Genomic DNA, 23,897 nt, shown 5'->3' with positions numbered 1-23,897 from the left:
ATGATGTATAGCACGTTTGTTTTGGCGCTTTGCTAAATTACCAGTATGAAACATTGCCACCTTGTCTCTTTTCCTTGACTCTGCCTACGTATATGGTGATGGAATATTGTGTATGTGGAATGCAGGAGATGTTGGACAGTGTTGATGAGAAAAGGTTTCCAGTCTTTCAAGCTCATGGGTATGTGTATCTTTCATCTCAATTCAATAGTTCTAGATATGTGGCCTAAAGATATCTGGCCGAACACCAAACAGTGACATTAATACAGATGTATTGCTATTTTTCTCCAGGTACTTTTGCCAGCTGCTAGATGGCTTGGAATATTTGCACAGCCAAGGAATAGTTCACAAAGATATTAAACCAGGGAATCTACTGCTGACGACGGATGGCGCACTCAGAATCTCCGACCTGGGTGTAGCAGAGGTGAGCCCCTAGTCCTCTGACTGTTTTCCGATATCCACTTTATATTGCAGTTTAATTGGGTTACCTTTATGGGGCCGAATGATTATCTGTGTATTCCTGTTCTCCCTCCCAAGGCGCTGCACCCATTTGCAGAGGACGACACGTGTTGTACGAGCCAGGGCTCTCCGGCCTTCCAGCCCCCAGAGATTGCTAACGGCCTGGACACCTTCTCAGGGTTCAAAGTGGATATCTGGTCTGCTGGTGTCACACTGTGAGTGGCCACTCTGACATTAATTGTTTCAGCTGGAATATTTATTTCATGCCTCTTGGGTGAAAAATACAATTTATTGAATTGAACATGCTTTGCTGTCTAATAATGTGATTTGAATTGCAAATTATCAGGGGCGTAACTTTGGTTTTAGAAGTGTGGGTGATATGTGTATATATATTATCCAGTTGGATAAACACTCCAAACAGCCTTCATGACTGCTCGGAGGTGTCCGCATGGTCCTAAACCACACTGTTGCCTTATTTTTGTGTCAAATTCCAATGATAATACTGGGGGGGACAAATAAATGCAAATTTAGAATGTGGTGGGGGGGGGGGGCCCCCCATCCCCAGTGAAAGTTGCACCCCTGCAGATTATTCTTCATTAAAGTACTCTTCTTGATTTTGGAATTGTATTTTTTTTTTTCCAGTTATAACATAACAACCAGCCTGTACCCTTTCGAAGGTGACAACATCTATAAGCTGTTTGAGAACATTGGGAAGGGAGACTACAGTGTTCCAGAGGAGTGTGGCCCTCTGCTCTCTGGCCTGTTAAGAGGTAAGAGTCTAGACCAGGGCTCTCCAACCTTGTTGCTGGAGAACTAACCCTACTCACTCCAACTCTACTCGAGGTCACCTGATTCTAATAATTAGCTGGTGGATAAGCTTAATCAGGTTAGTTAATACCTGGGGTTGGACTGAACATACAGGAGGGTAACTCCAGGAACAGGGTTCAAGAGCCCTGGTCTAGACTGACTAACACTGCTGCTGGCACTCCCAATATTCTATTTCATGTTATTAAGCCTTATTAGAGATGAAAGCAGTAGTAAGAGTATTTGAGGGATGCCAACGTTGATCAATTATTTCTCAATTATGCTTTTAGATATGTCAACAATTATTCCTCCAAATGACCATTCAGTGGATAACATTTTGTGAAAATCCCCCAAATCATGGCGTCTTTTTGTCCCGGTTTCGTGAGGAATCACTCATTACAAGAAGGGTATGGCCACAGAATTATAAATGTTCCTCTTTATTGGACTTAATTTGACCGCTCAAATGTAGTTAGTAGTGATTCATTCTTGGAGGTTTGTCTTTTGGAGATGGCTTTGTGGTGATTGTACCTTCGGTGTCACAACAGTTGTTGTTTTGATATATCACGAATATGCAGTGTATTGAGAAAATGTCTCAGATAAAGACGTGTTTGAAGGACAGCCACTCTGTTTTTCTCGATGGAAACGTTTATTATGCTCAAGTTGTTTTCATTGTTGTCAAATAGCCCTGATTTTAAACACCACACAAAAATAAGGACATAATGAAAGGAATAAATGCATCATCAAATTATTACGTAGCTGTCAATTAAATGTTTGTATTTTTCTTACAGGAATGCTTGAGTATGACCCTGAGAAGAGGTTCTCAATACAAAACATTAGACAACACAAGTAAGTCATCGTGCTCCCTTTCTAGCTGAAGCAGCAGTTGAACTTACCTCCATACTTGCTGAAGAGAATGCTCTTAATTGAAATGCAAATTCAATCGGAGATTGGGGGATAATGATGGGAGGAGAAAACAGAACCCACTGCCTCTTTCTTGTATCATGTGGAGGTCTAATGTGAGGCCAATTGTGTTGGAACAGGCTTTTATGGTAATGCAGCTCCTGTTTGTTTACAATACATAACCTATATGATATAGGGTACTGCACATTACCCACCACAGAAAAACACAATGGCCCATGTGGCTTACAAAGTTACAAGTATGGGCTAGCAAATTTAATTTTAATATTGAAATGTAATGGGCCTGTTTATGTAATCAGTAGGCTGACTCATATATCATAAATATTTCCCCTAATGTTAGAGCCTACCTCTTTCTATTGTTGCTTCATTCCTTCCTCGCTTTCAACAGTTAAATGAAATATGTTTTGTTGTCGTTATCTTCGTCATTCTAATAACATCCTTGAATAACATAGGTTTAGAATTAGACGCAAAAGGCTTTAACTTCTCTTCACAAAGATTGAACGGTTAAGGGTCTGAACCGTTAACTGCTACAGACCGCTATTGCGCGTTCGCTCTTCTTTCAAACTACCCATGAGTTCGATTGGCTGCTGTATTTAGCATTCAGAGAACAAGAGCTTGCGTCCCTATTCGAATAGTCTATTGGTATAAGAAATCATGTCCTGCATGGGACTCCAAGAGCTAAGGAACGTTATTTAAGGAGAGAGGCCAGTGGAACACAGGATGTTCTGTATTGCGCAAGAGACAGAGGCTGTAAGTTAGAAGCTTATTATGCATAACCCATCATTAATTAGACTAATATAAAAGCTGATACTGCATTGAATTTATTACCTGAAAGAGGTAGACTAGGACATCTATATATAAATCTAGATCTGTTTTGGAAGCAGTTTGAATGTAGTTGATGGAGAGCGAGGACATGGAGAGAGTGCTCGCGCGTGCAATGATTTAAAGTAAAGATAATCGAGTGATACGCCAGCTGGATGGGTAAATTAGGCACGCATGCTGTCTTTATATTATTGTAACATAGGCTATGTTGTAGCAAGTTTAGGCCTACCTGTCACAGGAAAAGAAAAAAAAGGTTACCGTGACGAGATCATAGGTCTATATGCCTCCATAGTGAGATGAGCTGTCTGTCCCCACCCTGAGGATTGATTCATCATGCAGAGTTCGTAGCTAAGCTAGAAGTAGACATTGCATATCATTTAACAGTTCCATTTCACGCCAAGCTTTTCATAAATAATTTACCGGGTTCTCACAGCTATTTTATCCTGGGAGAAGTGAGTGGTTTTGGGAAATAAATATCGATAACCGGGTTCCTGCCATTCAACCTTAGTTACAACCAATTATGCTTCCAACCTTTTGTATGCCTCTGTCTAACATCATCAAGAAGTCATGTGGTAGTGAGATCCGTTGCCTTATTTGGTGCTACCTCAGGGCTTCTGATGAGCTGTAGTTAAAAAGGCATCAGTCAGACAGGCTGCATTTCCCTGCCCAGCCAATCTATCGCTCCCTCTCTCTCTCCTAACTTTCCATTTTTTTCCCCAAGCCCTTAAAGACTCTTGACAACATGGGCTGATGCTCTGGTGAATGCCGGCTGCAGTTACCATGGCAACATATGACTGAAGCGTATCTGTGTGATGCTAGAGCTCGGGGAGGGAGGGAAAATCACGTATTGTATTCACCGTGGGCATCTCAAAACTGCTTTAAAATCATATTTCATTTTGGCTAGCTGTATTGGGTGCAAAATGGAATGAGAGAAAAATGATGAAAACAGGTAGTGTAGATACATACACATGCTTGTAATGAACTATGTTGGCATCCCGAGTGGGTCTACGGCACTGCATCGCATTAAATGAACTATTTTGAGAGTTGGTTTAGATACCTCAAGCATATGCTTTTTCAATATTCAGTTTACTAACATGGCTTATTCATGGTTTATTAATTTGATAGCAAATGTGTTTTAACTTCATGTTTCTTTCACTTCCATGTATGGATTGCACATCATGATAGGATGTAGTGCGTCCCGTGTTGCCTAACCTACCTTAGTGCATGTTAATAGCAATTATTCAAGAGTAGGTAATCAACGGTCCTTCTATGTGTGGCCAAAATAAACCAAGGATAAGGAGACGTAAATAGGAGCTGGAGAAAAATGACAGTATAAATATTTAACCAGGCAAAAGGGCAGATGGGTCTTTAAAATGAATTACCCAGCTCTGTGCAAATATTAACATTAAGGAGAATTACAATGGGTAGCGACACCATGCTGGAGTCAATGCAACTTTAATGTCCCGGCTCCTTAGGGGCCCCCTTCTCGTTAAGTGAAGCAGTTTCACTAGGCTGCTTTATGGAGACTTGTTACTTATAATATACTACCCTACACACACACACACAACATTATCATCCTACCCTACACACACACACACAACATTATCATCCTACCCTACACACACACACACAACATTATCATCCTACCCTACACACACACACACACAACATTATCATCCTACCCTACACACACACACATCATCCTTATCACACCTACCCTACCTACCCTACACACACACACACACACATTATCATCCTACCCTACACACACACACACACAACATTATCATCCTACCCTACACACACACACACATCATCCTGCCCTACACACACACACACACATTATCATCCTACCCTACACACACACACACACAACATTATCACCCTACACACACACACACACACAACATTATCACCCTACACACACACACACACACAACATTATCACCCTACACACACACACACACACAACATTATCATCCTACCCTACACACACACACACACACACACACACAACATTATCACCCTACACACACACACACACACAATCATCCTATCACCTACCACACAACATATCATCCTACCCTACACACACACACACACAACATTATCATCCTACCCTACACACACACACACACACAACATTATCATCCTACCCTACACACACACACACACACACACAACATTATCATCCTACCCTACACACACACACACACACAACATTATCATCCTACCCTACACACACACACACACACACATTATCATCCTACCCTACACACACACACACACACACACAACATTATCATCCTACCCTATACACACACACACACACACACAACATTATCATCCTACCCTATACACACACACACACACACAACATTATCATCCTACCCTACACCTACACACACACACAACATTATCATCCTACCCTACACCTACACACACACACAACATTATCATCCTACCCTTACACACACACACACACAACATTATCACCCTACCCTACACACACACACACACAACATTATCACCCTACACACACACACACACACAACATTATCACCCTACACACACACAACATTATCACCCTACACACACACAACATTATCACCCTACACACACACAACATTATCACCCTACACACACACAACATTATCACCCTACACACACACAACATTATCACCCTACACACACACAACATTATCACCCTACACACACACAACATTATCACCCTACACACACACAACATTATCACCCTACACACACACAACATTATCACCCTACACACACACACAACATTATCATCCTACCCTACACACACACAACATTATCATCCTACCCTACACACACACACAACATTATCATCCTACCCTACACACACACACAACATTATCATCCTACCCTACACACACACACAACATTATCATCCTACCCTACACACACACACAACATTATCATCCTACCCTACACACACACACAACATTATCATCCTACCCTACACACACACACAACATTATCATCCTACCCTACACACACACACAACATTATCATCCTACCCTACACACACACACAACATTATCATCCTATCATCCTTACCCTACCCTACACACACACACAACATTATCATCCTACCCTACACACACACACACATCCATTATCATTATCCCTACCCTACACACACACACACACATTATCATTATCATCCTACCCTACACACACACACACATTATCATCCTACCCTACACACACACACACAACATTATCATCCTACCCTACACACACACACACACATTATCCTATCCTACCCACACACACAACATTATCATCCTACCCTACACACACACACACATTATCATCCTACCCTACCCTACACACACACAACATTATCATCCTACCCCCTACACACACACACACAACATTATCATCCTACCCTACACACACACACACACAACATTATCATCCTACCCACACACACACACACACACACAACATTATCATCCTACCCTACACACACACACACACACATTATCATCCTACCCTACACACACACACACACAACATTATCATCCTACCCTACACACACACACACACATCCTACCCTACACACACACACAACATTATCATCCTACCCTACACACACACACACACAACATTATCATCCTACCCTACACACACACAACATTATCATCCTACCCTACACAACATTATCATCCTACCCTACACACACACACACACACATTATCATCCTACCCTACACACACACACACACAACATTATCATCCTACCCTACACACACACACACAACATTATCATCCTACCCTACACACACACACACACATTATCATCCTACCCTATCCTTGACACACACAACATTATCATCCTACACAAACATTATCATCCTACCCTACACACACACACACACAACATTACACCTACACACACAACATTATCATCCTACCCTACACACACACACAACATTATCATCCTACCCTACACACACACACATCCTACCCTACATTATCATCCTACCCCACACACACACACACAACATTATCATCCTACCCTACACACACACACACAACATTATCATCCTACCCACACACACACACACACACACAACATTATCATCCTACCCTACACACACACACACACCCTACACAACACACAACATTATCATCCTACCCTACACACACACACACAACCTATTATCATCCTACCCTACACACACACACACAACATTATCATCCTACCCTACACACACACACACATTATCATCCTACCCTACACACACACACACACAACATTATCATCCTACCCTACACACACACACACACATTATCATCCTACCCTACACACACACACATTATCATCCTACCCTACACACACACACACAACATTATCATCCTACCCTACACATCACACACACACACACAACATTATCATCCTACCCTACACACACACACACAACATTATCATCCTACCCTACACACACACACATTATCATCCTACCCTACACACACACACACACAACATTATCATCCTACCCTACACACACACACACACAACATTATCATCCTACCCTACACACACACATTATCATCCCTAGCACACAACATTATCATCCTACCCTACACACACACACAACATCCTACAACATTATCATCCTACCCTACACACACACATCCTACACACACATTATCATCCTACCCTACACACACACACACACAACATTATCATCCTACCCTACACACACACACACAACATTATCATCCTACCCTACACACACACACACACATTATCATCCTACCCTACACACACACACACAACACAAACATTATCATCCTACCCTACACACACACACAACACACCTACACACACACATTATCATCCTACCCTACACACACACACACAACACACAACATTATCATCCTACCCTACACACACACACACAACATTATCATCCTACCCTACACACACACACACACAACATTATCATCCTACCCTACACACACACACAACATTATCATCCTACCCTATCACACACACACACCATCCTACACACACACACACAAACATTATCATCCTACCCTACACACACACACAACATTATCATCCTACCCTACACACACACACACAAACATTATCATCCTACCCTACACACACACACACACAACATTATCATCCTACCCTCATCCTACCACAACATTATCATCCTACACACACACACAACATTATCATCCTACCCTACACACACATTTATCATCCTATCCACACACACACAACATTATCATCCTACCCTACACACACACAACACATTATCATCCTACCCTACACACACACATTATCATCCTACAACATTATCATCCTACCCTACATTATCATCCTACCCTACACACACACACAACATTATCATCCTACCCTACACACACACACAACATTATCATCCTACCCTACACACACACACACAACATTATCATCCTACCCTACACACACACACACAACATCCTATCATCCACACACAACATTATCACACACACACACACAACATTATCATCCTACCACTATCCTACCCTACACACACACAAACATTATCATCCTACCCTACACACACACACAACATTATCATCCTACCCTACACACACACACAACATTATCATCCTACCCTACACACACACACAACATTATCATCCTACCCTACACACACACACCCTACACACACAACATTATCATCCTACCCTACACACACACACAACATTATCATCCTACCCTACACACACACACACAACATCCTATCATCCTACACCAACATTATCACCCTACACACACACACAACATTATCATCCTACCCTACACACACACACAACATTATCATCCTACCCTACACACAACATTATCATCCTACACACAACATTATCATCCTACCCTACACACACACACAACATGATCATCCTACCCTACACACACACACACAACATGATCATCCTACCCTACACACACACACACACACATTATCATCCTACCCTACACACACACACACACATGATCATCCTACCCTACACACACACACACAACATTATCATCCTACCCTACACACACACACACACACATGATCATCCTACCCTACACACACACACACACACATTATCATCCTACCCTACACACACACACACAACATTATCATCCTACCCTACACACACACACAGCATTATCATCCTACCCTACACACACACACAACATTATCATCCTACCCTACACACACACACACACACAACATTATCATCCTACCCTACACACACACACACACAACATTATCATCCTACCCACACACACACATCCTACCCTACACACACAACATCCTACCCTCATCCTACCCTACACACACACACACACAACATGATCATCCTACCCTACACACAACATTATCATCCTACCCTACACAACATGATTATCATCCTACCCTACACACACACACACAACATTATCATCCTACCCTACACACACACACACACAACATTATCATCCTACCCTACACACACACACACAACATTATCATCCTACCCTACACACACACACACACAACATTATCATCCTACCCTACACACACACACACACAACATTATCATCCTACCCTACACACACACACACAACATTTATCATCCTACCCTACACACACACACAACATCCTATCATCCTACCCTACACACACACACACACACATTATCATCCTACCCTACACACACACACACACACATTATCATCCTACCCAACACACACACACACACAACATTATCATCCTACCCTACACACACACACACAACATCCTACCCTCATCCTACCCACAACATTACACCTACCCTACACACACACAACATTATCATCCTACCCTACACACACACACACACAACATTATCATCCTACCCTACACACACACACAACATTATCACCCTACACACACACACAACATTATCACCCTACACACACACACAACATTATCACCCTACACACACACACAACATTATCATCCTACACACACACACAACATTATCACCCTACACACACACACAACATTATCATCCTACCCTACACACACACACACAACATTATCATCCTACCCTACACACACACACACAACATTATCATCCTACCCTACACACACACACAGCATTATCATCCTACCCTACACACACACACAGCATTATCATCCTACCCTACACACACACACAGCATTATCATCCTACCCTACACACACACACAGCATTATCATCCTACCCTACACACACACACAGCATTATCATCCTACCCTACACACACACACAGCATTATCATCCTACCCTACACACACACACAGCATTATCATCCTACCCTACACACACACACACACATCCTACCCTACACACACACACATCAACATATCATCCTACCACACACACACACACAACATTATCACCCTACACACACACACACACACAACATTATCACCCTACACACACACACACACACACAACATTATCATCCTACCCTACACACACACACACAACATTATCATCCTACCACACCTACACCAACATTATCATCCTACCCTACACACACACACACACAACATTATCATCCTACCCTACACACACACACACACAACATTATCATCCTACCCTACACACACACACACACACACAACATTATCATCCTACCCTACACACACACACACAACATTATCACCCTACACACACACACACACACAACATTATCATCCTACCCACACACACACACACACACAACAACATTATCATCCTACCCTACACACACATCACACACACACAACATTATCATCCTACCCCACACACACACACATCCTACCCTAACACACACAACATCATCCTACCCCACACACACACACACACAACATTATCATCATCCTACCCTACACACACACACACACACAACATTATCATCCTACACACAAATACACATCACACACACACACAACATTATCATCCTACCCCACACACACACACACACACAACATTATCATCCTACCCTATCATCACACACACACACACACAACATTATCATCCTACCCTACACACACACACACACATCCTACACAACACACACACAACATTATCATCCTACCCTACACACACACACACACACACAACATTATCACCCTACCCTACACACACACACACACAACATTATCATCCTACCCTACACACACACACACACACACATTATCATCCTACCCTACACACACACACACACACAACATTATCATCCTACCCTACACACACACACACACACAACATTATCATCCTACCCTACACACACACACACACACACAACACATTATCATCCTTATCATCCTACCCTACACACACACACACACACACAACATATCATCCTACCCCTACACACACACACACACACAACATTATCATCCTACCCTACACACACACACACACATTATCATCCTACCCTACACACACACACACACACATTATCATCCTACCCTACACACACAACATTATCATCCTACCTGCATTATCATCCTACATTATCCTACACACACACACACACACACAACATTATCATCCTACCCCACACACACACACACACACAAACATTATCATCCTACCCTACACACACACACACACATTATCATCCTACCCTACACACACACACACACAACATTATCATCCTACCCCACACACACACACACACAACATTATCATCCTACACACACACACACACACACAACATTATCATCCTACCCTACACACACACACACACATTATCATCCTACCCTACACACACACACACACACAACATTATCATCCTACCCACACACACACACAACATTATCATCCTACCCTACACACACACACACACACAATCATCCTACCCTACACACACAACATACCCTACACACACACACACACACATTATCATCCTACCCTACACACACACACACACACATTATCATCCTACCCTACACACACACAACATTATCATCCTACCCTACACACACACAACACAACATTATCATCCTACCCATTATCATCCTACCACACACACAACATTATCATCCTACCACACACACACACACAACATTATCATCCTACCCTACACACACACACACACAACAACATTATCATCCTACCCTACCACACACACAACATTATCATCCTACCCCACACACACACATCCTACACACACATTATCATCCTACCCTATCATCCTACCCTACACACACACAACATTATCATCCTACCCTACACACACACACACAATCCTACATTATCATCCCTACCCTACACACACACACACAACATTATCATCCTACCCTACACACACACACACAACATTATCATCCTACCCTACACACACAACATTATCCCTACACACACACACACATTATCATCCTACCCTACACACACACACACATTAACATCCTACCCTACACACACACAACATTATCATCCTACCCTACACACACACACACAACATTATCATCCTACCCTACACACAACATTATCATCCTACCCTACACACACAACACAACATTATCATCCTACCCTACACACACACACACACACACACACATTATCATCCTACCCTACACACACATTATCATCCTACCCTACACACACACATTATCATCCTACCCTTACACACCCTACACACACAACATTATCATCCTACCCTACACACACACACATTATCATCCTACCCTGCACACACAACATTATCATCCTACCACACACACACACATTATCATCCTACCCTACACACAACATTATCATCCTACCCTACACACACACATTATCATCCTACCCTACACACACAACATTATCATCCTACCCTACCCTACACACACACACACACAACATTATCCTATCCACACAACACACAACATTATCATCCTACCCTACACACACACACAACATTATCATCCTACCCTACACACACAACATTATCACACAACACACAACATTATCATCCTACCCTACACACACACACACAACATTATCATCCTACCCTACACACACACACATCCTACCCACACATTATCATCCTACCCTACACACACACACACAACATTATCATTATCATCCTACCCTACACACACACACACACACACATTATCATCCTACCCTACACACACACACACACAACATTATCATCCTACCCTACACACACACACACACAACATTATCATCCTACCCTACACACACACACACACAACATTATCATCCTACCCTACACACACACACACAACATTATCATCCTACCCTACACACACACACACAACAATATCATCCTACCCTACACACACACACACACAACATTATCATCCTACCCTACACACACACACACACACACATTATCATCCTACCCTACACACACACACACCTACCCTACACACAACATTATCATCCTACCCTACACACACACACACACAACATTATCATCCTACCCTACACACACACACACACAACATTATCATCCTACCCTACACACACACACACAACATTATCATCCTACCCTACACACACACACACACAACATTATCCTACCCCCCTTATCATCCTACCCTACACACACACACACATTATCATCCTACCCTACACACACACACACACAAACATTATCATCCTACCCTACACACACACACACACAACATTATCATCCTACCCTACACACACACACACACAACATTATCATCCTACCCTACACACACACACACACAACATTATCATCCTACCCTACACACACACACACAACATCATCCTACCCTACACACACACACACACAACATTATCATCCTACCCTACACACACACACACAACATATCATCCTACCCTACACACACACACACAACATTATCATCCTACCCTACACACACACACACACAACATTATCATCCTACCCTACACACACACACACACACACATTATCATCCTACCCTACACACACACACACACAACATTATCATCCTACCCTACACACACACACACAACATTATCATCCTACCCACACACAACATTATCATCACACACACACACACACATTATCATCCTACCCTACACACACACACACACAACATTATCATCCTACCCTACACACACACACACAACATTATCATCCTACCCTACACACACACACACACAACATTATCATCCTACCCACACACACACACACAACATTATCATCCTACCCTACACACACACACACACAACATTATCATCCTACCCTACACACACACAACACACCCTGCCACTGCACACACATTATCATCCTACCCACACACACACACACACACACACAACATTATCATCCTACCCTACACACACACACACACATTATCATCCTACCCACACACACACACACACACACACACATTATCATCCTACCCCACACACACACACACACACACACCATTATCATCCTACCCCCACACACACACACACACACACACACATTATCATCCTACCCCCCACACACACACACACAACATTATCATCCTACCCCCACACACACACACACACAACATTATCATCCTACCCCACACACACACACACACACACCATTATCATCCTACCCCCACACACACACACACACACACACACAACATTATCATCCTACCCTATACACACACACACACACACACACAACATTATCATCCTACCCTACACACGCACAACATTATCATTCATATAAGGAAATCAGTCAATTGAAATACATTAAATAGGCCCAAATCTATGGATTTCACATGACTGGGAATACATATATGCATCTGTTAGTCACAGATACCCTTTTTAAATGTAAAACAAATAAAAATAAAATGATGTAGGGGCATGGATCAGAAAACCAGCCCGTATCTGGTGTGACCACCACTTGCCCCTTGCTGTGCTACACATTTCCTTCTCATAGAGTTGATCAGGCTGTTGATTGTGGCCTGTGGAATGTTGTATGGAACATTTCTGTGATCTTTTATTTCAGCTCATGACCCATGGGACCAACACTTTTGCATTTGATATTTTTGTTCAGTATACATATATCAGTTGCTTTAAGTAACTGCTTATTCCATTGGTTAGCCTTCTTTTATATAACTAGTGAGCGGAGGTGGAGGAGAATGGCTGCAGCACTTGATCAGCAAATAGCAGTGAGTGGGAGTGTGTCCTGTTATAATCATGGAAAAGCTGGAGAAGATTTTCGACGGAGGTGTAGATTGAACGTAAAAGAGTTGCACACACACAACACACTCAATCCCACGTCACAATGTACAGAAAACGCATGCACCCACACAAGCACTCATACTGTGCGCACATACACCTACCTCTGTGGCCCCATGGCAAGGCTGTCGTCACTGATGCTCCATGTGTTACGAAACAAAAGGCCAAGGTCTCCACAGGCCTCTCTACCATTACTCACTCCTCTCAGAAAGGAAGCTGCCTGTTACATAGTGTGTTGCTTAGCTCTTCACTATTTCTAGCAATAGGAGGAAGGGGACGTGGGACATCTGTCTCCTAAAATATGAGCCCTGTCAAGGTGATTCTGCTTCATGACATGCAGGATATTTAGTGGTGACACATACTGCAGTGCAAATGACAAAGAAATCCTTGGTCAGTTGTCATGACACATCGCTCTATTGTTGTGCATTGCGGCTCTGCTTCTGTTGTCCTCAATCCACACTTATAGTCTGCCCACTTCAGAGCAAATCATGCCTGGCTGCAAAGACTACTTTGTTGTCCTGTATTTACTAGGGCTGGGAATTTCTAGGGACTTCGCCATATGATATCATCCCGATACTGTATTGTGATTCGATATTGTGATTTTATTGCGATTTGGTGTTCCAAACATATTGCTCACCATATGTCTGCTGGAGAGAGACGAGGGAACCCCCCATTACTAGTAGTTAGCCCAATGTGAGGACACTGGAGATTTGGCTTTGAAGCTGGCTTGGGAGTAGGCTTTTCACACTAACAAGTCTCTCTCTATCTCTGTACTGTACTTCAGTACAGTAGTTGAGTATTTGCATATCAAATTACTATGATAGTAATGGATGACAGGGAGTGTCTTTAAAAAAATGTTTTTATATGAAACACATGAAAGGCCTGTGCTCTTGGGAGAGACCAGCTGTTTTCACCATGCCCCCTAATTAGGAGACCCTAGTGTGTGTGTGTACATATATTTGATGTGTAAATTAGTAAGAGAACCAGACCTGGCTTCAAATACATTATCTAAGTATTTGTTATTTAAATACTTACTCTATGTATTTGATTATTTTCCATTAATGTGGTGCTGAATCAACTATCTGTATTAGGAGTATTTTTAAAACAATTTTATAAACAGCCTGCTATTTGAAACCATTTTCAAATACTTATTTCCCAATACTTTATTTCAAAACTCTAGGACCAAACTGACCTGGATTTTTATGCAAGGGAGTATTTGTATTTGAAAATACACTTGCCTGTGTATTTGAGTATTTTCAAATACACGCCGATACTTTCCAACTGTATTTCCAAATACATTCTAATATTCCACTAATTGTATCTTCAAAGGAAAAAAATCTAGAAATTCTTACTTTGAAATGTATTTAAAAGTCATTAAAAATAATTTAAATTGTATTTGAACCCCGGTCTGGAGAGAACACACTGCCTAATGACATGGTATATGACAGAAGCTTGCCTCTTTGTCATAGAGATGTCAAAGCCTGTCCCCATGTTCCCCTACATGTCAGCTGCAGAGCCCTGGGACATTCCCCCTTTAGTAGTTTCTTTCACACATTTAACAAGGATGTTACATATACAGTGCCTTCAGAACGCATTCATACCCCATTTTGTTGCATTCAAAATGGATTCTACAAATTAGAATTCACCCCATCTACACACAATACTCCATAATGACAAAGTGAAAACATGTTTTTTAATTTAAAATACAGAAATATTGAATTGACAAATATTCACAACACTGAGGCAATGCATGTTAGAATCACCTTTGGCAGCGATTATAGGTGAGTCTTTCTGGGTAAGTCTCTAAGAGCTTTGCACACCTGGATTGTACAATATTTGCACATTCTTCTTTTTAAAATTCTTCAAGCTTCGTCAAGTTGGTTGTTGATCATTGCTAGACAGGCATTTTCAAGTGTGCCATAAAATCGGCTTGAAATTCTAAGTCAACTAGAACGTGGAACATTCAACAGTCATCTTGGTAAGCAACTCAAATGCTTTGTAGTCAGGATTTTTTTGTTGTTGCAGTTTTACTTTAGTACCTTATTGCAAACAGGATGCATGTTTTGGAATATCTTTATTCTGTACAGGCTTCCTTTTCACTCTGTCATTTAGGTTAGCATTCTTGAGTAACTACAATTTTGTTGATCCATCTTCAGTTTTCTCCTATCACAGCCATTAAACTCGGTAACTGTTTTAAAATCACCATTGGCCTCGTGAAATCCCTGGGCGGTTTCCTTCCTCTCCGGCAACTGAGTTAGGAAGGACACCTGTATCTTTGTAGTGACTGGACGTATTGATACACCATCAAAATTGCATTTAATAACTTCACCATGCTCAAAGGGATATTCAATGTCTGCTTTAAAAAAGTTTACCCATCTACCAATCGGTGTCTTACTTTGCAAGCCATTTATTTATTTATTTCACCTTTATTTAATCAGGTAGGGTAGTTGAGAACAAGTTCTCATTTACGAGCATTGGAAAACCTCCCTGGTCTTACTGGTTGAAATTCACTGTTCAACTGCGGGACCTTACAATTATCTATATGTGTGGGGAAACGGATGTGGAAGTAATTCAAAAAATCATGTTACACTATTATTGCACATGCAACTTGTGTGACTTAAGCAAAGTTTTACTCCTGAACTTATTTAGGCTTGCCATAACAAAGGGGTTGAATACTTATTGACTCGAGACATTTCCACTTTTCATTTTTAGTTCATTTTTAAAAATTAAAAAACACAATTCCACAATTCCACTGACATTATGGGGTTGTGTGTGAGGCCAGTAACGCACAATCTCAATTGAATACATTTTAAATTCTGGTTGTAACACATTTCTTGGGAGAAAAAAGTAAAGGGATGTTAATACTTTCTAAAGGCACTGTATTGTGATGTTTCCATAAGCAAATCCTCTTGTTTAAAGGGATACTTCGGGATTTTGAAAATGAGGTGCTTTATCTACTTCCCCTGAGTCCGATGTGTGTAGTTTGAAGGAAGTTGCTAACAAGCATTAATTGGCGCAATGACTTGAAGCAGATACCCATAGACTTCCAGTCATTGTGCTAACTCTATTTAGCATTGTCTCGAGGAAACTACCTCTAACATACTGGACACAGAGATACACATTTTATCCACAAATTAATCTGACTCTGGTTAAGTAGATAAAGGGTCTAATGGCTAAAATCCCAAAGTATCCCTTTAAGCAAATAAGGTGTCACTGAGTTTTTTTGCCTTGGGCATCTCGAGCATTATTAAGAATTGGTTCTCAACTGACTCGCCTAGCTAAATAAACGCTAAATTAGCTGCACAAACAAAGAATAAGCTTGATGGGTCCAAAACGAAAGGCATATGTCGCCCCCAAAAATGAGGTAGGGGCCCACAATCTTAATTCTATCTTATTTTAAGTTTCTGGAATTTATTCTGTAACCAATGTTCTGTGGTTTCAGCTGGGTAAGGAAGAAACACACTGCAACGGAGCCTCTGGTGCCCATGCCCCCTAGTGCTGATCGGAGGGACGCGTGGCGTAGCATGACCGTACTGCCCTACCTGGAGCACCTGCATGGCTACGCCGACCAGGACGACGAGGATGACGACGAACTCTTCTACGGAGACGGAGAGATCATCTACTCTCAGGGTTTCACTATGACAGGTGAGAGGCGGAGGGATGGAGATCGATTTGAGAGGTGGAGCGATAGAGAAATGGAGAAGAATCTTTGATTTCTGAACTTTACAGCTGGTAGGCAGATAAGGTACAAACAACATAAATACAGTATGTTATTGTTACAACAGCATTATGTTGGTGGAGGCTTCAAGTAAAGTGTTCCCTGGACAATAGTGTCAACTGTGCATTACATCCATGAGAATATTAAACATCTACAGTTGAAGTCGGGAAGTTTACATACACCAGTTTTTCACAACATCTATTCCTAGATTTTCCAGCTTTTCTTTGTTTCATCACATTCCCAGTGGGTCAGAGGTTTACATACACTCAATTAGTATTTGGTAGCATTGCCTTTAAATTGTTTAACTTGGGTCAAATGTTTTGGGTAGTCTTCCACAAGCTTCCCACAATAAGTTGGGTGAATTTCCTCCTAACAGACCTGGTGTAACTGAGTCAGGTTTGTAAGCCCCCTTGCTCGCACACGCTTTTTCAGTTCTGCCCACAAATGTTCTATATGATGAGGTCAGGGCTTTGTGATGGCCACTCCAATACCTTGACTAACTTGTCCTTAAGCCGTTTTGCCACAACTTTGGAAGTATGCTTGGGGTCATTGTCCATTTGGAGGACCCATTTTCAACCAAGCTTTAACTTCCTGACCGATGTCTTGAGATGTTGCTTCAATAAATCCACATTTTCTTTCCTCATGACGCCATCTATTTTGTGAAGTGCAACAGTCCCTCCTGCAGCAAAGCATCCCCACAACATGATGCTGCCACCCCCGTGCTTCACGTTTGGGATGGTGTTCTTCGGCTTGCAAGCGCCTCCCTTTTTCCTCCAAACATAAGGATGGTCATTATGGCCAAACAGTTCTATTTTTGTTTCATCAGACCAGAGGACATTTCCCCAAAAAGTATGATCTTTGTCCCCATGTGCAGTTGCAAACCGTAGTCTGGCTTTTTTATGGTGGTTTTGGAGCAGTGGCTTCTTCCTTGCTGAGTAGCCTTTCAGGTTATGTTGATTATAGGACTTGTTTTTACTGTGGATATAGATACTTTTGTATCCGTTTCCTCCAGTATCTTCACAATGTCCTTTGCTGTTGTTCTGGGATTGATTTGCACTTTTCACACCAAAGTACGTTCATCTCTAGGAGACAGAACGCGTCTCCTTCCTGAGCGGTATGACGGCTGCGTGGTCCAATGGTGTTTATACTTGCTTACTATTGTTTGTACAGATGAAAATGGTACCTTCAGGCATTTGGAAATTGCTCCCGAGGATGAACCAGACTTGTGGAGGTCTACAATGTTTTTTTCCTGAAGTCCTGATTTCTTTTGATTTTCCCATAATGTCAAGCAAAGAGGCACTGAGTTGGAAGGTAGGCCTTGAAATACATCCACAGGTACACCTCCAATTGACTCAAATGATGTCAATTAGGATATCAGAATCTTCTAAAGCCATGACATAATTTTCTTGAATTTTCCAAGCTGTTTAAAGGCACAGTCAACTTGGTGTATGTAAACTTCTGACCCACAGGAATTGTAATACAGTGAATTATAAGTGAAATAATCTGTCTGTAAACAATTGTTGGAAAAATGACTTGTCATGCACAAAGTAGATGTCCTAAGATGAGGGGGGGTGCATATTTGTAAACAACAGCTGGTGCATGAAATCTGAGGAAGTCTAGATTTTGCTCGCCTGAAATAGATTGCTGGCCACGCTACTTGCCTAGAGTTTTCAGCTATACTTATCGTGGCTGTTTATTTACCACCACAGACAGATGCTGGCACTAAGGCCGCACTCAGTCAGCTGTATAAGGAAATAAGCACACAGGATACCACTCACCCAGAGGCGGCGATCCTAGTGGCCCGGAGACTTTAATGCAGGGACACTTAAATCAGTTCTACCAAATTTCTATCAACATGTTAAATGTGCAAGCAGAGGGGAACAAAATTCTAGATCACCTGTACTCCACACACAGAGACGCGTACAAAGCTCTCCCTTGCCCTCCATTTGGTAAATCCTACCACAACTCTATCCTCCTGATTCCGGCTTACAAGCAAAAATTAAAGCAGGAAGCACCAGTGACTCGGTCTATAAAAAAGTGGTCAGATGAAGCAGATGCCTAACTATAGGACTGTTTTGTTATCACAGACTGGAACATGTTCTGCGTTTCTTCCGATGGCATTGAGGAGTACACCACATCAATCACTGGCTTTATCAGTAAGTGCATCGAGGACGTCGTCCCCACAGTGACTGTACGTACATACCCCAATCAGAAGCCATGGATTACAGGCAACATTCACACTGAGCTAAAGGGCAGAGCTGTCGCTTTCAAGGTGCGGGACTCTAACCCGGGAGCTTACAAGAAATCCTGCTATGCCCTGCGACGAACCATCAAACAGGCAAAGCGTCAATATAGAGCTAAGATTGCATCGTATTACACCAGCTCGGACACTTGTCTTATGAGGCAGGGCTTGCACACTATTACAGACTACAAAGGGAAGCACAGCCGCAAGCTGCCTAGTGACATGAGCCTGCCAGAAGAGCTAAGTCACTAATATGCTCGTTTCAAGGCAAGCAACACTGAGGCATGCATGAGAGCATCAGCTGTTCTTGATGACTGTGTTCACGCTCTCCGTAGCCGACGTGAGTAAGACCTTTTAAACGACTGCATGGCCAGGCACGACTCCAACACCATCATTAAGTTTGCAGACGACACAACAGCCTGATCAACGACGAGACAGCCTATAGGGAGGAGGTCAGAGACCTGGCCGGGGTTCCAGAATAACAACCTATTCCTCAACGTAACCAAGACTAAAGAGATGATTGTGGACTACAGAAAAAAGAGGACCTCTTTCTCTTCTCTGCCACCTTTTGTTCATGTCACAAATCCACAGACACACACAGGGGAGTAAGTGGCTTCTCTCCAGCCTGATTTAGTAATTAGTCATCTCTGGGTAGACTAGATGATAATGGGAGGTGATTGTCTGTGGATTTCGTTCTGTTCGGTCTCCATTTGTTTTTTCCTCATCCTCCCATTTCTCTTTCATAATAATCTGATGTAACCAGTAGCCAGACGCTTATCTAGTGCAGGAGAGGAGACCGCCAGGTCTGGTGGAGTCAAGGGAATGCTGCTGACATTGTGCACTGCACTACGACCTACTAAGGATCCACACCATGACACAAATGTCAATGTTTTGTGGAGTTATGAAAAAAAAGTTGAAGTACTATGTAGGTAAGGGGTGAAAAGCAGAAAGTCCGGGTAGCCGTTTGGTTAACTGTTCAGCAGTCTTATGGCTTTGGGGTAGAAGCGTTTTTGTACCAGACTTGGTGCTCCGGTACCACTTGCTGTGCAGTAGCAGAGAGAACAGACTGACTTTGACCATTTTTAGGGCTTCCTCTGACACTGCCTCCTATAGAGGTCCTGGATGGCAGGGAGTTCGGGCCCAGTGATTTACTGGGCCATACGCATTACCCTCTGTAGCAACTTGCGGTCGGATGCCGAGCAGTTGCCATACCAAGCGCTGATGCAGCCATTCAAGATGCTCTTAATGGTGCAGTTGTAGAACTTTTGAGGATTCTTCGAGGGCCCATGACAAATCTTTTCAGCCTCCTGAGGGGGAAGGGGCATTGTCGTGCCCTCTTTACGACTGTGTTGGTGTGTTTGGACCATGATAGGTCCTTGGTGATGTGAACACGGGGGAACTTGAAGCTCTTGATCGTCTCCATTACTGTCCTGTCGATGTAAATGGGGGTGTGTTTTGCCTTTTGTTTCCTGTAGTCCACAATAAGCTAATTTTGTCTTGCTGGTGTTGAGGGAGAGGTTGTTGTTCTGGCATCACACTGCCAGGTCTCTGACCTCCCTGTAGGCTGTCTCATCATCGTCAGTGATCAGTTCTACTCCTGTTGTTTTGTCAGCAAAGTTAATGTTGGTTTTGGAGTCATGTGCGGTCACACAGTCGTGGGCAAACAGGGACTGCAGGAGGGGGCTAAGAGGGTCAGCGCTGCGAATGTGTTGTTGCCTAGCCTCAGCATCCTGTCAAATTCTATTATCCAATTGCAGAGGGAGTTTAATCCCAGGGTCCTTATTAGTGAGCTTGGAGGGCACTATGGTGTTGAACGCTGTGCTGTAGTCAATGAACAGCATTCACGTGTAGGTGTTATTTTTGTCCAGGTGGGAATGGGCAGTGTGGCGTACGATAGAGATGGTGTCATCTGTGGATCTGTTGGGTAGGTATGCGAATTCGAGTGGGTCCAGGGTGTCTGGGATGATGGCGTTGATATGGGCAATGACCATCCTTTCAAAGCATTTCATGACTGTAGATGGGATTGCTACAGGTGATTAGTAATTTAGACAGTGTTCTTGGGCACAGGGACTATGGTGGTCTGCTTGAAACATGTAGGTGTTACAGACTAGGTCAGGGTTAGGTTGAAAATGTCAAGACACTTGCCAGTTGGTCGGCGCATGCTCAGAGTACACATCCTGGTAATCTGTCTGACCCTGTTGCCTTGTGAATGTTAACTTGTTTAAAGGACTTATTCACATCGGCTATGGAGAGCGTGATCACACAGTCAGCCGGAAGAGCTGGTGCTCTCATGCATGGTTCAGTGTTGCTTGCCTTGAAGCAAGCATAGATGGCATTTAGTTAGTCTGGTAGGCTTGTGTCACTGGGAAGCTCGCGGCTCTGTTTCCCTTTGTAATCTGTGATAGTTTGCAAGCCCTGCCACATCTGACGAGTTTAGTAATCACTGTTTTGATGTCTAGAAGCTATTTTCGGTCATTTGAAACGATGGGAGATTTTATTTATTTTATATATATTTTTAAAACCCTTCAAAAAAAGAAATGTCCCCTTTTCAGGACCCTGTCCTTTCAAAGATAATTCTTAAAATCCAAGTAACTTCACAGATCTTTATTGTAAAGGGTTTAAACACTGCTTCCCATGCTTGATAGAGGCTGGACTGAGGGCTTGTAAGCCTATTGTAAGGCAGGTCCTCACCAGACATCACCTG

The 23,897-nt window shown here is 42.4% G+C and overlaps 1 protein-coding gene across 2 annotated transcripts in view; it reads left to right on the top strand.

Moving 5' to 3' along the window:
- LOC118389281 (serine/threonine-protein kinase STK11-like) overlaps window positions 1-23,897 on the top strand; it is a 39,912-nt gene that overhangs the window by 3,634 nt on the left and 12,381 nt on the right. For both annotated transcript variants that reach the window (XM_035779187.2, XM_035779179.2), the window contains 6 exons: window positions 89-178; window positions 289-421; window positions 535-671; window positions 1,099-1,226; window positions 2,049-2,106; window positions 18,676-18,878. In XM_035779187.2, the coding sequence (XP_035635080.1) occupies window positions 89-178; window positions 289-421; window positions 535-671; window positions 1,099-1,226; window positions 2,049-2,106; window positions 18,676-18,878 (749 nt within the window). The remainder of the gene's footprint in view (window positions 1-88; window positions 179-288; window positions 422-534; window positions 672-1,098; window positions 1,227-2,048; window positions 2,107-18,675; window positions 18,879-23,897) is intronic.

This window comes from Oncorhynchus keta, chromosome 1, assembly GCF_023373465.1.
Source record: "Oncorhynchus keta strain PuntledgeMale-10-30-2019 chromosome 1, Oket_V2, whole genome shotgun sequence".
NCBI lineage: Eukaryota > Metazoa > Chordata > Actinopteri > Salmoniformes > Salmonidae > Oncorhynchus > Oncorhynchus keta.
This window is presented reverse-complemented; position numbering and strand designations above follow the sequence as displayed.